The sequence below is a fragment of the Pimephales promelas genome, chromosome 6 (genome assembly GCF_988280905.1).
Source record: "Pimephales promelas chromosome 6, fPimPro1.hap1.1, whole genome shotgun sequence".
NCBI lineage: Eukaryota > Metazoa > Chordata > Actinopteri > Cypriniformes > Leuciscidae > Pimephales > Pimephales promelas.
The window spans coordinates 24,345,001-24,363,337 of record NC_142774.1 but is presented as its reverse complement, the minus strand read 5'-3'; the positions used below and the strand labels follow the sequence as shown (position 1 = coordinate 24,363,337).

General features: G+C 42.2%; 1 protein-coding gene across 3 annotated transcripts in view; it reads left to right on the top strand.

Annotated features, from left to right (window-relative positions):
* Nucleotides 1-18,337, top strand: part of psip1a (PC4 and SFRS1 interacting protein 1a) — a 261,185-nt gene that overhangs the window by 221,625 nt on the left and 21,223 nt on the right. For all 3 annotated transcript variants that reach the window (XM_089132282.1, XM_039694627.2, XM_039694613.2), the window contains 3 exons: nt 4,224-4,286; nt 4,433-4,511; nt 4,609-4,702. In XM_089132282.1, the coding sequence (XP_088988408.1) occupies nt 4,224-4,286; nt 4,433-4,511; nt 4,609-4,702 (236 nt within the window). The remainder of the gene's footprint in view (nt 1-4,223; nt 4,287-4,432; nt 4,512-4,608; nt 4,703-18,337) is intronic.

Below are 18,337 nucleotides of genomic sequence, written 5' to 3'. Positions count from 1 at the left end.
TAGATCAGTGGTTAGAACGAAAGAAATATTAGTTCGAAAAGAAAGATAGATTAGTTAGAAAGAAAGAAAGATAGATTAGTTAGAAAGATAGATCAGTTAGAAATAAGATAGATTAGTAAGAAAGAAAGAAAGAAAGAAAGAAAGAAAGAAAGGAAAGAAAGAGATAGATAGATAGATAGATAGATAGATAGATAGATAGATAGATAAGTGAGAGAAAGATAGATAGATTAGTTAGAAAGAAAGATAGATTAGTTAGAAAGAAGATAAAGATATTAGTTAGAAAGAAAAAATGAGATTAGTTGGAAAGAAATACAGATTAGTTAGAAAGAAAAAAAGATAGATAAGTTAGAAAGAAATATAGATTAGTTAGAAAGAAAAAAGATAGATTAGTTAGAAAGAAAGAAAGAAAGAAAGAAAGATTAGTTAGAAAAAAAGAAAGAAAGATTAGTTAGAAAGATGCATTGATTTGTAAGGATTAGGGCTGACTTCTAATAGTCGAGGATTCGACGATTCGATTCGGAGAGGTCTGATTCGACTATGAACGTTATAGTCGAATAGTACGGCCAGTTCAACCTCGTATAAATCAGGTTATGTGTGTCTTCCGCTCACGAGCTCTTAACAGACACACTGTCCCCAGCACTGCTCGCGCGTCACAGAATGTTCATCAAGCGCTCCCCGTTCACAGTAACCGGGTCGTCTCATTCAAAACAGCCAGCCGTTGCTGTCAGCGAGCCGCCACAAATTGAATACTCATGAGTCAGGCTGCGTATGTAAGTTACGTTACTGTCCCAGCGCGCTCGCACTAATAAACGCCTCACCTGCGGCGCCACGCACTCACTACATTCCCAGCACATCTAGTGGATGCATAAAGCAAACCCAGTCAAACGTTTGACTACAGTATCTTATGCGCCCCATAATCCGGTGCGCCCTATATATGAAAAATGTTCTAAAATAGGTCATTAATTGAAGGTGTACCTTAATTATAATCCGGTGTGCCTTAAAGTGCGGAAAATACGGTATACATGCGTTTTATATTTAGTCTGAAATAGACAAGCATTCATGCGTGAAAAAAAAATCTTTACGTTTTAGGAGGCAAAATATATTTTTTGTAATTTTGTGAATTACACTGCTCAAATCAGATGAGGAAGGGTTGGTTCTCCACAAAACATAAAATATTATTTTTTGTGTTCACAGAGGAAAAAACAATGTTACAGACGTGACAGTTCTCAGACGGACACGAGCGCTCTGAAGCAGCACTTAAAGACTGCTTTAAAACTTTCACAGACCTCAAACAGAAAAGCACAAAGCCTTTCTTTAAAGTGAATTTCGTTTTTTATCATTTTCTTCTTGATTTTAATTAATGTTTCATCAACCAATTGTCTGGATTTAATCAATAAGAAGGAAAAGCAGACAACTACTGATAATCAAGGTCTCATAAATATAGACCATTTTGCAAGATGTAAACAACACTGGTCCAGAAACACTTCCTGTTTCAGTTTGTAACTGCTTTCTTTATTTCACATGTAAAGAAAACATCTTAAAGATGTTTGTTTAACTTTTTGATTAAGTCTTATGTGTTCTGTTGGTTGTATTTTATCCCAGCTTTTATGTAGTGTTAAACTGAAACAGGAAGTGCTTCTGAACCAGTGTTGTTTACATCTTTCAAAATGGTCTATAGCTACCGCAACTCAGCGTATAGCCTAAGTACAGTCTACTCCACAGTCCTGAAACATATATCTATATTGAAATGTCTACTTGTAAATAGAACGATTCAAAACGAAAGAAAACGTAACCTAATGCTCCCTTCTTATAAAATGAACTGTGCATTTCTCTCTGGCGCATGCATGCACTATGTGAAGATCGCGCAGCGCAACTTCATCTTTATTAATAAACAATTAAAATGTCTCCTTGCTATATTTGTTCTTTGTGACAGCTTTTTATTTTCGGCAGCGCCGCTGCTACCCTTAGGCTAAAGCGTCAAGTTACAAGTTACAAGCTCGCCACCGCATCAAAAACATGATTGCGTGATAAAAACATGAAAAATACTACCTAAACATGGCCTAACTGTTTAGAAAAAAAAACACAGAACGAATAGCCTAATGCACATACGTCCATCTCTTTTGTTTGAAATGGAAAAAAATATGGCTGCTAGACCTATCTAAAAAAAAATGTTCGACTATCAGTCTACTACGACAAAATCTAATGAATCAGATTCGACTATGAAAATCCTTAGTCGAAAATAGCCCTAGTAAGGATAGATAGATAGATAGATAGATAGATAGATAGATAGATAGATAGATAGATAGATAGATAGATAGATAGATAGATAAATGTAAGCGTTAATGCCCTCCGAGGTGTCCATTGTCAGGTTTTAATGGACGACGGCGAGGCGTGAACCGGCTGACGCGCAGCGGAGGGCGGTTGCCTCCGCTGAAGTCCATTAAAACCTGACAATGGACACCTCGGAGGGCATTAACCCGCTTATACCATGGTTACTTGCCAAAGAAAACATTTTTAAAACATTAGTTTATATTTTAATTAGGCTAAATCTAGTTTTTACAAATAATAACTTGCCTGAGACGGTTTATTTAGCAACCAGAGATATTTATAGTCCGCTCAGCTTGTAGAACCCTTCAGGTTCAAAATTTTTTATTACACATAAAACAATTAATCAAACAAAAATAAAAAAACATAACAAAAACAAAAACAAACAATTAGTTCTGAGCACCAGCAATTTGCACTTATAGAGGGCAATAAATTAATCAGATCAAAGAGAGGGTCATTTGCCTACATACTAGCTTTTTTATTTACAATTAATTGCAACGTTTCCATTTATAGTGCAATTTGAAAAAGTCGGCCAGTCAGGAGGATCCACAAAAGCTGGGTAGCGTTACTGCTGCCCATGATGGGCACTTGATGCAGACAGTACGTTGCTCCAGCTTCGTTGTGCTCATCTCCAAAAGTATCAGTTTAATACTTATCAGTCCAAGGGAACAGTTGTGATGCACAGTAGGAAAAATATGTATTTATTACAGATATTATTGGTAGCAATTACCATAAAAATGGCTTAAAAAGGAGCCACCAAACCAAGCTGATTGGCTAACAATTTTAAGAAATATTTACATTATGGAAAAAATTACATATTCATTAAGATTACAAAAGGAACTTTTTATTGAAAGATGGGCACCACTAATGACGGTGATGGAGGACCGTTAGAACTAACTCTGATTATAACTGCTAGGGCAACTTGTATACAACCCATGTTTTGTTTTAAGTTGATGTTTGTTCTGTTGACATTATTTTAAATGTTGTTAATTATTTTTTGTTTATTTTTTTATTTTTATTTTTCTTCTCTCCTTGTACTCTTTGACATATTCTCCTCATCTTGTTGATTTGAAGCGTGTGAATGTTATGACCCATTGTACAGGATACTGTTTCTGAGTGGAAGTAATTGCTGTAAAAGGAGATCTGAAGAATATACAAAATAAAAAATAAGTGATAAAAAAGAAAGAAAGATTTGTTAGAAAGAAAAAAGATAGATTAGTTACAAAGATATAAAGATAGATTAGTTTGAAAGATGAAAGATAGATTTAATAGAAAGAAAGATAGATTAGAAAGAAAATAGATAGATTAATTAGAAAGAAAGAAAGAAAAAGATGGATTAGTTAGAAAGAAAAATCAGTAAGAAACAAAGAAAAATCATTTAGAAAGAAAGATGGATTAGTTAGAAAGAAAGAAATATTAGTTAAAAGAAAGAATGATAGATTGGATAAAAAGAAAAAATAGTTTGAAAGATAGGTAGATTAGTTAGAAAGATGAAAGATAGATTAGTTAGAAATAAAGATAGATTAGTTAGAAAGATGAAAGATAGATTATTTAGAAAGAAATAAAGATAGATTAGTTTGAAAGAAAAATAGATTAGTTAGAAATAAAGAATTAAAGATAGATTAGTTAGAAATAAATAAAGATAGATTAGTTAGAAAGATGAAAGATTAGTTAGAAAGAAAGATAGATAGGTTAGTTAGAAAAAAAAGTAGATTAGGTAGAAAGAAAGATAGATAGATTGGGTAGAAAGAACTAAAGAAAGAAAGAACACACTGCCAACATACATTTATGTTGAAAAACCATGTAAAAAATAATTTTGTTTAATGGTTCTCCTTCATGTATAAAATTAGTTCATTGACAATGCAGATATTTTACCTTTTTTTGTGTGTGATCTCCAGAACTCATCACAGAAAAATACCACAAATGTTTCTGTCGAAGCTAAAAAAGGAAGAAAGAGAAAGGTAATCATTCAGTACTTTGCTGATTGTGCTTGTGATTAGGTCTGATGGCCATAACATAACTGCTAGAATTATATATATATATATATATATATATATATATATATATATATATATATATATATATATATTTGATTTGGTTTTCACAGATTGAAGCTGAACAGGACTCTGATACAGAAAACTCAAGCCCCACTTCATGCGCTCCTGGTTTAGATGTATTATCAGCAGGTGTATATTACCCTCTCAAAATTGTTGGATGTTTTTTTTGTTTAGAGAAAGAACAGATCTATAAATATGGATGTGGTGTGTCTTTCTTCTTATTTAGGAGGACCGATTCCATTACTAAAGCGCAGAGGAAGAAAACCTAAAACGGAGAAATCTCTGCAGCTGCAACAACAGGCTTCAAAGGAGCCACTGAGGTCAGGTGGTGATTATTTACAAATGACTGTGTAACTATATAATTCTAATATAAAAACTATTTTATTCACTATATAATAGATGAGATGCACCAGTGTACTAACCTCTGATATTTATTATCTAGTTATCTATTACAACTTGGTTGTTATTTTATTTCTGAAAAGAAAAGCTTTTAAACCAAAACTAGAAAAAAGTTTGAGACAAACTTTAAGTTGGCTTGAGAAAGCCAGACTTTGAAGAAGATTAAAGTACTTTGAAGTTTGTTAGCTGGATTAGGTAGAAAGAAAGAATAGTTAGAAAGATAGATAAATAATAGATAGATAGATTAGTTTAGATTAGAAAGATTAGTTTCAATGAAAGAAATATTAGGTAGAAAGAAAGAAAGATAGATTATTTAGATTGATTGATTGATTGATTGATTGATTGATTGATTGATTGATTGATTGATTGATAGATAAGAAAGAAAGAGATAGATAGATTAGTTAGAAAAAAGATAGATTAGTTAGAAAAAAAAATAGATAGATAGGTAGATGGGTAGATAGATAGATTATTTAGAAAGTGTCAGCGTGGCCAGTGTCAGCGTGGCCTCCTGCCTTAGGCTGTCCTCACTTGGCCAAAGAGGATCTTACCCATCTCTGAGTAGTCACTTGGTGCACACTGGTAACCGCTCTTCCCAATAACAGAATCTTTAATCGTTTTCTTCAACAAAAATCAGTTGTTTTCTTGAGCTCAGGAAAGGCACATTTAAGAGTCACCAGAGCCATTTGGACTACCTAATAGTGGTAACACGGAGACAGGTTAATAACAACAGTATTTAATCACCTAAACGCTAAACCCATTAACCATCTTAAAAGCAGCAACCTAGCTACTTAGATTATACTCAGTGAATTCAGTTATCACATTCAGTGAACTGTTACATCTGTAACCAAAGCCATCAGCCATGTTTCATGCTGGAGACTAAAGGCCATTGCACACCGAGTCCGAAATTCGCATCCGAAATTTTCGCACGTTAAAAAAAAAAATTCGACCTCACGTTATGTCAGTCACGCTTGCACACCGCCTCCGAAACTTTCGTCCGTCATAAAATTAATCGGATCGGTTTCGATTTTCTGCGTTTTTCGCATCCAGAGCCAGCATTTTGAGAGGTCTTTTGACAATTCAGGGCCGGGGGGAGCTCGTCCTCAAATCATTGCACATATGCGCCGTGCTTTCAGTTTCGGTTTTCAATTCGATCAAGTGTTTATGTTCTCTTCTCTATATTGGATTATGAAATTATTAAACCTCCCCTTTCAATCAGATTGAAATTTAGGATCGAATAAGGTGTGATTGAGCAGCCTATTCGATAACTAATGTATTATTTGGGCACAATATACAAAATAACAGCCTAGCTGTTCTGTCTGCCCAGCGCTTCCAACGGGCCGCGCGCGGGTGTGTGTTTGTCCGTGTGTGTGTGTCCATACCTGGTCCATTTCAGACACACTGCCAGTCTCCGTTCAGAATCGATTGGTTCACGGAAATTGGTGGTCTTGTTTTTAATATGTGGCTCCAGAATCGCTAGCAAAGCATCAAACTGTCCCACTGACGTTCTGAGGTAAATTTTGAATCGCTCAGGATATTCGTCGCAACTCCTTCCTCTCGGCGCAATTTCAGGATTGGATGGACGTAATATTTTCTCTTTCTTCCCTTTTCAATAAGAGAGAGGGCAAAAATCACTCTCACTGCTTGACGAATCCATTTGGTATTTTTGCGTTTTTTCCCGCAAAGGTTTAAGAAATACGCAACGGACTCGGTGTGCAAGGTTTCTATGCGTGACGAATTTTTAAGCTGACGAACACGAAAATACGCATACGAATATTTCGTGCTCAGTGTGCAATGGCCTTAAGATTAGACAAAGAAGTTACTGTTCTTAAAATAAACTAGTCAAAATATCTTCACTTCTATTCAGGCACGTGCACACATAGACATCAAAGGGGGCTTGAGCACCTGCCCTTTTTATTCCTGGAGAGAAAGTGCCCTTTTTTCTGGGGTGCTTTTTTATTTTATTTTTTAAGAAAATACATATTACTATTTGCTCACAGTTTCCCTGTCAAACAAATATATATTTAATGCCTAGTGTATCTAAATATCAGGTCAGGAGTTCTGAAGCACCGATCAGAGTAAACGCGCCACCTCTAGTGAGCTCTCACTGCCGTTTGGACTTTGAGCCGAGCGGATAAACAGTCCGTGAGGCGTGCGCTTCAAATTAGTTTCTTTGTACTTTTGCCACATAAAAATTATCGAACTCTATATTGATATCGAGTATTGACGATTTTGACTCGAACTTGATATAGTTTTATCGCGAAAAATTATATAGTGATAATAATGAATGAATGAGCATATCAAGATTTGGCTAAATGTAATTTATGGCCTTGTATGGAAAATCCGGACTTTTTTATGAATTTGTATGGCCTAAAATTCTTATTATTAAAGTTAATGACTTACATAGCTACATCAAGAGTCTTTCCCCTGAAGTTTAGAAATCTAAATTGGTGAATTTAGAAGAAATCTACAGATGCAAACAGAATAAACTCGAAATGTGGATTTTGAAGGTTTTATTTGATGATGATACATTTCTCCCTCAAATGTGAAGTCCATGTCACCATCAGGTGTATCAAATATGTACTTGATTGACACTGTGGCATGGTTTCCTTTGCTGATCTATAAACCTATGAATACTAAGGCCATGTCCACACGAACACACAGAGTTTTTCCCTCCTGCGTTTTAAAAAAAAACTCCGTCCACATGAAAACGCAAAAACACGTTATCAAGCGCCGTCAGGAGCATTCAACACCATCAGGCGGCAATATAAACCTAACCGTAAAGCCACGTTAGCCAATCAGAAGCCATCAGCGGAGCAAAAACTTTCAGAAAATACTCACCCTGGCAGGGGTTTTCAAAAATGTTCGGTTTCAGTGTCCTGATACTGCGTTTCCGTGTGGTCAAACGGCCGAACCGCGTAAAAAAAGTCACGGTTATAAAAATACCCGTGTCCGTGTGGACATGGCATAAGGAGACCATGATTTCTGTGTGAACTGATTATCTTGCAGACAACTTTTGAAAATTAAACAATCGTATGAGTTTGAGGAAGATAAAATTAATTAACTTTTTAAATATTTTTTTTAAAAAATATTAGAGTTGTGTTAATATATATACTTTTTTGTTTAAAAAAAGTAAAATAAATTTTAAAATTATGAGAAGTGCCCTTTTTTTTCACTTGAGCCCCTGCCCCTGAAAATGTCTGTGCACGTCCCTGCTTCTATTGTTTAAGTATTATTATTTTAAAGACTTCTTAAAAATCATTCAGTTTAACTTCACTAAAACATTTACAAATTGTCCTCTAAATTTATCAAATCTGAACTGCCTGTAGCATAATTTATTTTACCCTTTCCATATCTAGGGTTTTCAACTGGAACACTGTGTTTTACTATGAATAGCTTATTATCACTTATGACACAGTCATTTAAACACTAATCTACTTTCAAACCCACACCAACATCAGAAATCCCTGTCCCCTTCCGGGGCTGCAGTGGCTCAGTGTTTCATGTAGGTTGTCTACAAACCGGAAGGTTGGTGGTTCAATTGTGTCCCAATCAGGAATGTAAACAGAGCTAATAAGCGGTTCTCTGCCTTCCTTTGACCATACACCAGTGGCTGATTCAAACACAATATCCAAATCATAATCCTCATCATTACCATTATCATTGACAGCACATTAATTTTCACAAACTGCACAGAAAATCATTAAACATATTCTAAGCAGGTTTCACAAAGTACTTTGATGAACTTTGATCATCCTTGTCCAGGGAATTTATCCCAACTCATAATTTCCTTTATAAAACAGACAATAATTTTCCTTCAATGACTTAATATCAACATCATATCTGACATTGTACATTATTGATTTCCAGAATCTTTAGACATAGCTGTCTCTATCATCAACACTAATTACAGAACAAGTACATATCTAACATCCAGAAGCCTGGCTAAATAAGCAAGCTATGTTGCTTGTACTCCTAGTATAGCCGGACCCTCAGTCACTCCTCAGTTGTTTGATACAGACATCGTCTACAATCATAAATACCAGGATATATGCATTCATTTTTATAAAACTATATTTTCCAATTCCTTTTATAATAAACGAAGATTGATAGTTAATCCATCTTCTCATGTTACCATTCATGGTAACACTTTACGGTAAGGGTACATGAATTATCATGAATGTGTAAATTAATGGATGAATTATGCATTAATATATCATGAAGTTCAACGTTTTTCATTCATGACTTCATAGATGAACAACACCTGAATTAAAACATTAACTAAGATGAGCACATCATCATGAATTATGATTTATTACACATTTTACACATATTACACACATTACTTTGTTCACAGTTATCCCACCATTAATATCACATTGTTCATCAGTGTTTCAAATGACCTAGTTACCACTTTAGTTAAAGGGCCACACACATGATGAAGTCATTGATAGATAATGCTTAGTTAATGATGACTTCTGTATTTGATTAACAGAATGTGTGTGCTATGCGCTGTGATTGATTGGTCTATTTTGGTGTCTGTCCAATAGAGTAGTCATCATTAACTAAGCATTATCTATTAATGACTTCATCATGTGTTTGGCCCTTCAACTAAAGTGGTGACTAGGTCACTGACCTAGACAAAGAACAAAGAAAACATCATGATCATGCGTAATAAATCATCATTCATGATGATGTGCTCATCTTAGTTAATGTTTTAATTAAGGTGTTGTTCATTAAGGAAGTCATGAATGAAAAATATTGAACTTGTGTTAGTTCCTGATGATTCATGAGATATTAATGCATAAATGAATGCATAATTCATGCATGAATTTATACTTGAATTCATGATAATTCATGTACCCTTACCGTAGAGTGTTACTCTATTCATACAATATAAAGAAATATAGCATTTCATCAATTTCATTAACACCAGTGTTGTTTTTGGCAGCCCTTTTAGTTTTAGTCTTAGTCTTTTGGACGAAAATGCTTTTAAGTTTTAGTCACATTTTAGTCACTTATAAACTTAATAGTTTTAGTCAAGTTTTAGTCGACGAAAACACAAAAGGTTTTAGTCAAGTTTTAGTCGACAAAAACACCAAAAGGTTTTAGTCAAGTTTAATCAATTTTAGTAAAAACAAAAAAGTAGTCTTTAACAAATTAATTTAGTTTAAAAAGTACTGGAAATGGGCTTAGGTTTGACAGATTTAGCAAGTGTTGCAGTTCATAAAACAAGTTAACCTTACAACCTTTGCATAATAAACTAGACTTTCTCATTGATGGAGATGCAGTGCTGCCATTGCCAAGCTGTACTTCATTGTCACATTGGGCAGAAACCTTTTATCCCCATATTTCAAGTTATAGTTTTACCCCTGAATATTAAAAGCTATTTTCACCAGTTATCACAGTAATAAAGGAATAAAGGAATGGTTTAAAGTTTAAACAGCAAAAACGTTGAGCTACTAGAACATTTTACACAGATAAAGTGGTAACAGTGAAATCACTGTTTTACTCCAAAAAAGCCAAGCATAAAAACGAATCGGTTACCTAACGTAACCTCAGTTCTCTCTAGATGAGGGAACGAGTATTGCGTAAGCTAGCTTACGCTACGGGAAAGATTCATCTTTGCTGAGAAGTTGAAGCCAAAAAATTATTCCATAATTTTGTAATCATTGTCAACGCAGTCTCTTCTGAGGCAGACCATGAGCGGGCTAGCTAGCGGCTCATTGGTTCGCTCAGAGAGAATGCACGAACCTATGGGAGAGCGGCGCTGAGTCCGCGGCCAATGAGCGGACGGCGCTCGCTCACTGAGTCACAGCCCGCCAAAAGGGGCGTGGCTACAGTGTATAAAGGTCGCTCTCCCAGCTCGTTCGTTGATTCTGTAGCATGAAGCGAAACGCGAGTGGCGCAAGCACGGCCGGGAACGCAATACTCGTTCCCTCATCTAGAGAGAACCGAGGTTACGTTAGGTAACCGATTCGTTCTCTTACAAGAGGTTCTCTCGTATTGCGTAAGCTAGCTTACGCTACGGGAACACCTGGTCAACGCCGTGCGCGCTAAGTAACCACTAAGCATCCCAGGGGGAAAACACCGGGGGAATCTATAAGTGGATGAAGATAATAAGGCGGCCAGCATAGCGGCCGTTATCATCTAGTGCAAAAACGCCCAAAGGCGGCCGGCGAAGCGGGCCGTGATGTGTAGGCTAATGCATAAGCACCCTGGGGGAACACAAGGGGTGAGCCGGTTGTGATGGAACTCCCGATAGTGCGGCTTCTATAGGAGGGCTGTGAGTACTAGACCGCCAGAATTTTAGCCTGTAAGGCAGGAACTTCCAAGTTATAAAATCTGACAAAAGTGGAGGGGGAGGCCCATCCCGCAGCCACACAAATGTCGTGAATGGAAATCCCGCAGGACCATGCCCAAGATGAGGCCATGCCTCTGGTGGAATGAGCCCTGATGCCCAGAGGGCAAGGCAGGTCTTTAGCGGCATAAGCAGAGGCAATAGCGTCTACTATCCACCTGGATAGGGTCTGTTTCGAGGCGGCTAGTCCCTTGGTGCAGCCACCGAACGACACAAACAGCTGCTCCGAGCGTCTGAACGCGGCAACGCGTGTAGTGTACACTCTGATAGCCCGAACCGGGCAGAGGCGGTCAGCGTCCCGTTCGCTATCGGATGCAGGCAGCGCCGATAGAGAGATCACTTGCGCCCTGAAAGGGGTACCAATCGCCTTTGGAACATAACCGTGTCTAGGTTTTAGAATGACTATGGAGTCATTCGGTCCAAACTCTAGGCACGCGGCGCTCGAAGACAGCGCGTGAATGTCCCCCACACGTTTTACTGAGGCAAATGCCGTCAGAAGAACGGTTTTTAACGAGAGGTATTTTAGCTCCACGGACTCAAGTGGTTCAAACGGTGGGGCTTTCAGAGCTTCTAGAACTATAGAAAGATCCCAGACCGGCACCGTAGGGGGGCGAGGGGGGTTCATCCTTCTGGCTCCCCTGAGGAAGCGGATGATTAGCTCGTCTTTGCCCAGAGACTGGGCGCGCCGGTGTTCAACGAACGCCGCGACGGCTGCCACGTAAACCTTAAGAGTGGATGGGGACCTGCCCTTATCCATCATCTCCTGAAGGAACACTAGCAAAGACGAAACCTCGCACGTCCGTGGGTCCAAATTTTTGTCGGTGCACCAGACCAACAAAAGAACACAGACCATTTTGCAGCATAGAGCTTTCTAGTAGAATCTGCTCTGGCGTGTTTGATCGTGTTCAGAACCCCTTCTGGCAATTCGACGCGTAGTCGTTGGTCACCCATGCATGAAGCGCCCAGCGCTGTGGATGGGGATGCCAGATCGAGCCGCGGGCTTGAGTGAGGAGATCTGCTCTGATTGGAATGGGCCACGGGGCTGTCTGTGACAGCCGCGTTAGCTCCGGGAACCAAATCTGATTCTCCCAGCGCGGGGCTATGAGGAGCACCGAGTGGCGTGAGTCCCTGATTCTCTGAATGACCTGCGGTAGCAGAGAAATCGGGGGAAAAGCATAGAGCGGGTGGCGGGGCCAATCCTGGGCTAGCGCGTCCTCGCTCTTTGAAAAGAATATTGGGCAGTGAGCGTTCTCTTCTGAAGCGAAAAGATCTATCTCCGCTCTGCCGAATAGGTGCCACAGCGTTTGGACTGTTTGAGAGTGCAGGGACCATTCTCCGGGGGAGACCAGGTTCCTGGACAGCCTGTCTGGACCGTCGTTCAGATGGCCCGGTACGTGCGTCGCTCTGAGCGAGAGCAGGTGACTCTGGGACCACAATAGGATGCGGCGTGTCAGATGAAAGAGGTACTTGGATCTGACACCGCCCTGACGGTTGATGTATGATACCACGGCCATATTGTCGGAGCGAATCAGGACGTGGTGACCGTGTATGCGCGGGAGGAAACACAGGAGCGCGTTCTCGACCGCGATCATTTCCAGACAGTTTATGTGTAGGGAACTCTCGTGGCTCGACCACTGGCCGGCGGCCGGTGAGCCCTCGCAAACCGCTCCCCAACCCGAGTTGGATGCGTCTGTCGAGATAACTTTCCGGCGAGAAAAAGTCCCCATGGTAACGCCCCTCTCAAACCACTCGATTACTGACCATGGCTGCAGTGCAGTGATACATGTCTGAGTAATCTTGATCATCTGGCGGCCCGTCGTCCACTCGTGGTGGGATACGCGGCTCTTTAACCAGAGTTGAAGGGGGCGCATGTGCATAAGACCCAGCAGTAGCACAGCGGAGGCTGAAGCCATATGACCCAGCATCCTCTGAAGCGATTTCAGGGATGTATGGGTACCCATCTGAAACGAGGCGGCTAGGCGCTGAACACGGCGCGCGCGCTGTGTGGATAAGCGAGCCGTCATAGTGATAGAGTTCAAATCTATTCCAAGGAACGAAATAGTTTGACTGGGCTGGAGAGAGCTCTTTGTCCAGTTGACAGAGAGTCCCAGCGCTTCCAGATGGTTGAGGAGAACTGTGCGGTGCGACAGCAGCTCCGTCTGGGAATCTGCTAGAATCAGCCAGTCGTCCAGATAATTCAGTATGCGCAGCCCCTGACTTCGCAGGGGGGCGAGCGCTGTACCAATGCACTTCGTGAACGTACGGGGTGCTAAGGATAGGCCGAACGGGAGAACGGCATACTGGTAAACTTGGCCCTCGAAGGCGAAACGTAGGAATGGCCTGTGATGAGGGTTTATCTGGATCTGAAAATAGGCGTCTTTCAGGTCTAGAGAGATGAACCAGTCCCCCTGGCGGACGTGCGCGAGGAGTTTCCTGACTGTGAGCATTTTGAACGGTCTCTTCATGAGCGCTTTGTTCAAAGCCCTGAGATCTAAGATCGGCCTGAGGCCGCCGTCTTTCTTGGGAACCAGAAAATAACGGCCGTAAAACCCCGACTCGGTCATAGCTGGCGGGACTCTCTCTATAGCGCCCTTCTGCAGTAGCTTGGCTATTTCTAAGCGAAGCGTGTTCATAGCAGCCGGGCTGACAGTGGATTCGAGCCGCACGCGCGAGCGTGGCGGGCGGCGACGAAACTGTAATCGATAACCATTCTTTATTATGCTTAACACCCACGGGGAGATGCCGGGGATGGCTTCCCACGCTTCGTAGCATGCGGCTAGCGGTTGAATGGCGATTACGCCCTGATTGCTGCACATAGCGGGCTGGACACTGGGTGTGGGCACGCTTATAATGTGGATGGCAACGGGACTTACACTCAGAGAGGAGTTTATGGGCCGTGTGACAGAGCGGGCAGAGGGGGGACACGCGCACGGGCTCGTGGGCGTGCTTATGTTCTCTGCTACTGGAGCGGATAGTGCACGCTCCGTGAGAATGGGCTCTGTGAGAGACCCTGGGCATAAAGTGCTTGTGTGTGTACGTGAGCACATGCTTGTGGGCACATTTTTTACACTTGAGGCTTTTATGCTCTTTTTGTGAACTCTCTGGGTAGCCGCGAAAACGGCTTTTAGTCGCTCGCAAGCGGGCAGGGGAACCGGCTTGTTTGTGGCGGTAAACACTACTGCAGTCAGCGGTGAGACGGGGACTAACAGTGGGTGAAGCTTTGACGGTGGTCCGGCCGCAGCGGGAGAAAGCCGTCTTTTTCTCAGCTGTGCTAGGCAGACTTCTGTTGATCGGGCTTCAGCGCGATCTTGGGTCGAGGCCCCCGGGGAGGAGGCTGTCTGCGGCGGCTGTCTGAGCGAGAGCGAGGGGGGCCGCCCTGTCTACGCTGGGGCTGCTGAGCTTGCTGAGGCGGGCGCTGCTGTGGGGTTCTGGCAGGCGGCTCGTGAGAGCGGCCCGTCGAAGAGCTCGAGCGGCGGGGCAGGAACAAGTTCATGGCCTGAGTCGCTTTCTGTACCTCGGAGAAGCGGTCAACGATGCCCGTGACGGCAGATCCGAAGAGCCCGGTAGGAGAAATAGGCGCGTTGAGGAACACGGCGCGTTCTGACTCTCCCATGTCGGTAAGCGTGAGCCATAAGTGTCTCTCGGCGACACAGAGGGCGGCCATGCATCTCCCCAGGGCTTGTGCGGCGGCTTTAGTGGCGCGAAGGGAAAGATCCGTAGCGCTTCTCAGATCCGAAAGGACGGGCGGGTGCCTCCCGCTGCTCGCCATTTCGCACAAGATGTCGCTCTGGAGCACCTGGAGGACAGACATCGAATGCAGCACTGAAGCGGCCTGACCGGCGGCGGAATAGGCGCGGGCATGGAAGTTAGAGGTCGCTCTGCACGCTTTTGAGGGAAGCGTATGAGCAGACCGCCATCTAGCAGAGGGCGGGCAGAGATGAGCGGCGACCGAGTCCTCGACGGGCGGCATGGCAGTATAACCCTTCTCGGCGGCTCCGTCCACTGAGCGCAGCGAAGCGGACACATCGGAGCGATTACGAGCCGAAAGAGGAGCATTCCAGGATTTCGTGAGCTCGTTGTGAAGCTCAGGCAGGAATGGTGCAGCCCGGCTGCAGGCGGGGGCCGGGCGCCGGTGCAGGAACTTCCCATCCATGCGGTTCGGTGGTTGCTCAGGGGGAGGAGACCACTCGAGACCCAGGCGGCTAACGGCCTGTGAAAGGAGGCGCGTTAGTTCCTCTTCGATGCCGGCGCGGGTCCCCGCAGACTCTCTCGTCGATGAGCCGATCGACGACCAATCCTCGCTGTCAGAAGCGTGCAGCGAACAAGAGTCCTTCTCATCCGCGGTGTCATCGGAGGCGACAGAGCAGCCACTCGGCGGCAACTGTAAGTCCGGCAGGGGCGGAGAGGGAGAGCGGTCGGTGGGCGGCGGCGGCGGCCCACATGGATCCGCAGGGGGCTCCGGCGGCCTCTGGGAGCGGCGTTTCTTCTTCCGCGGCGAAGTGAGAGGCGGCGCTGGAGCGGTTTTGACCGCCTGCAGTCGAGCCCGCAGGGATGACAGCGGCAGGTCCTCGCAGTGGTCGCATCCTCCGCGAGGGCGAGCTCTGCGTGTTCCACTCCGAGACAGAGAGCGCAGAAGGGGTGGCGGTCTCCTTCATCGAGTGGAGAGCGGCATGAGCCGCAGGAAATACGAGGCATCTTTAAAAAGACGCTCGGCTCTTTTAGGAATATGGAATAGTAAAGGATACGCGTCGGATGGCGCTAGCTCGCTGGGCGGCTGAAGGTGGCAGACGGCCGGCTTCCGCAGACTCCGGAGCTCGCTAGAAGGTGCCATCTCGACGACGGCGGCTTCTTCCCAGGACAGCGGATGCGTGTAGCTCGCTGAATGAAAAAGAATCAACGAACGAGCTGGGAGAGCGACCTTTATACACTGTAGCCACGCCCCTTTTGGCGGGCTGTGACGCAGTGAGCGAGCGCCGTCCGCTCATTGGCCGCGGACTCAGCGCCGCTCTCCCATAGGTTCGTGCATTCTCTCTGAGCGAACCAATGAGCCGCTAGCTAGCCCGCTCATGGTCTGCCTCAGAAGAGACTGCGTTGACAATGATTACAAAATTATGGAATAATTTTTTGGCTTCAACTTCTCAGCAAAGATGAATCTTTCCCGTAGCGTAAGCTAGCTTACGCAATACGAGAGAACCTCTCGTAAGAGAACATTCTTACTTTGGCAATTGACTCTGTGCACGAGAAAAATGCTAACTTCCGCTTTGAGGGCGGATGTTGGGTACTTCGGTTCCGGTTGCCGTTGTTTACATCCTACATCAGTGGACCGGCTATCTAAAGCTTAGCTATCTAAATATATTTGTCTAAAACTATGTTCGTTTGTTCATTGTCAAGTCAACCAACACAGTTTTCACTCATATTTGGGTGGAGCCAGGCGCTGCTGCATTGTGAAAAGTAAACGATATTTCACATTTTGTCACCGCACCCAAGCAGTCCCTTTACAGAGTGGAGCGTTGCGTATCCATGACAACTAGAAGGAAGTTTTTAGGCTACTAATTATTTATTATATTATACCCTTTAACCAGGAGAAGCCCCTGGGTTTAGAACCTATTTTGCATGGGAGACCTGTTTAGAAATATGTGTGAACGGCCTAATATGTGTTAAACAGCCTAACTTGATAACGAACGAACCAACGTCGGATACCTTTACTCCCTGTATGACATGTATAGTGGTTGTCAACACTGATCTATATGACATTCTATATAGATAGTGGCTGTCAACAACATAGCCTCTGAACATCATAAACAAAACAATGGCCAACACAAACTGTTCTGGAAAATGCTCTTTCTAACGCATGATTTCGCATTTTATAATGTATAGAGAGATATAACAGTTACAAAATCGCATAGCTTGAGCACGTAGCATGGCAACATTAATGTCCGAAACAAAAAATGTAGATCTACATCTGGGGAGCGATATTTATTTTTTCCTAGGATGGTAGGAGTGACGGGTAGGTTGGGGTTGAGGTAGGTCATATGCTATATACATATATATATATATATATATATATATATACACTGTATATATATATATATATATATACACTGTATATATATATATATATATACACTGTGTATATATATATATATATATATATATATACAATAATAACGTTAAGTCAACGGTATTCATAAACACGCTGAAAAGAGATTATGCGTGTTGATAGCATGCCAAAAATATGTGATACGTGTCATACATACGCAATTTTATGAGATCAGTCTGAGCATGGATGTTGTTTTGACTTAACGTTCCCTTCAAAATGATGTAAATACTGAGAAATGTAATATTTAAACCCCTTCTCTCTTGCTCTGGGGAGCTGGAGGAAAATCATTAGCCAGTCGATTAACATAATCGACTGTAATATTCGCCAAATGTTCAAGACATCTGGAGAAACATACATCCTCTACGTCGTCCATCAGGCTACCGGAAACTAGACACCCCATATCGGTTTCGCAGCCGGAACTAGCATATGCTAACGTGCACATAGTCCATAGTGGCTTTATTTGAGAAATTGCTAAAGTGCAATGAACAACGTAGTATGCAACAATAAGATGCATATTTTTTGTAAACACAAACATTATGTATATAACCCATTCTATCTTTAACTTGTGCAAACTGCAAAGTTGCAAACATTCTGAAACAAAATAATAAAATAAATATCTAATACTGAGGTGCATTGACCAAAGAATGCATACTTGAATATAAAGTATGAAACAAACATGAAACTTGGAGTGTGTTGAACATAAAAATGAATAAGACAATCCCAGAATAAACACTGTATTTGGTCTTGGTTAGTTAGGTATTTTACACTTAAAGCCCTGTTTTAAGATCGTTTCTGATGAAATAGAACGGTTAAGATTGAAATTTGGACACATGCTGTTGTCCCGAGAATTTTAGGTTTGTGTGTTAGCACCCACACAATCATTCATAAAACGCATTAAACATACGTTTACAAAGACGTCAAACTCACCGAGTGGTCAGGGATGTTCACTGATATGCTCACACAAACATCGCTGCAAAATATGCTTTCCAACAGGTTTTATCCTAGTTTTTGTCCAACTCTATTGACTTGACTTGGTACAAAAACTACCATTAAACCCTGTGTTGTTGTGTGGAATCTGGTGCGCGCACGGTGGCCGGT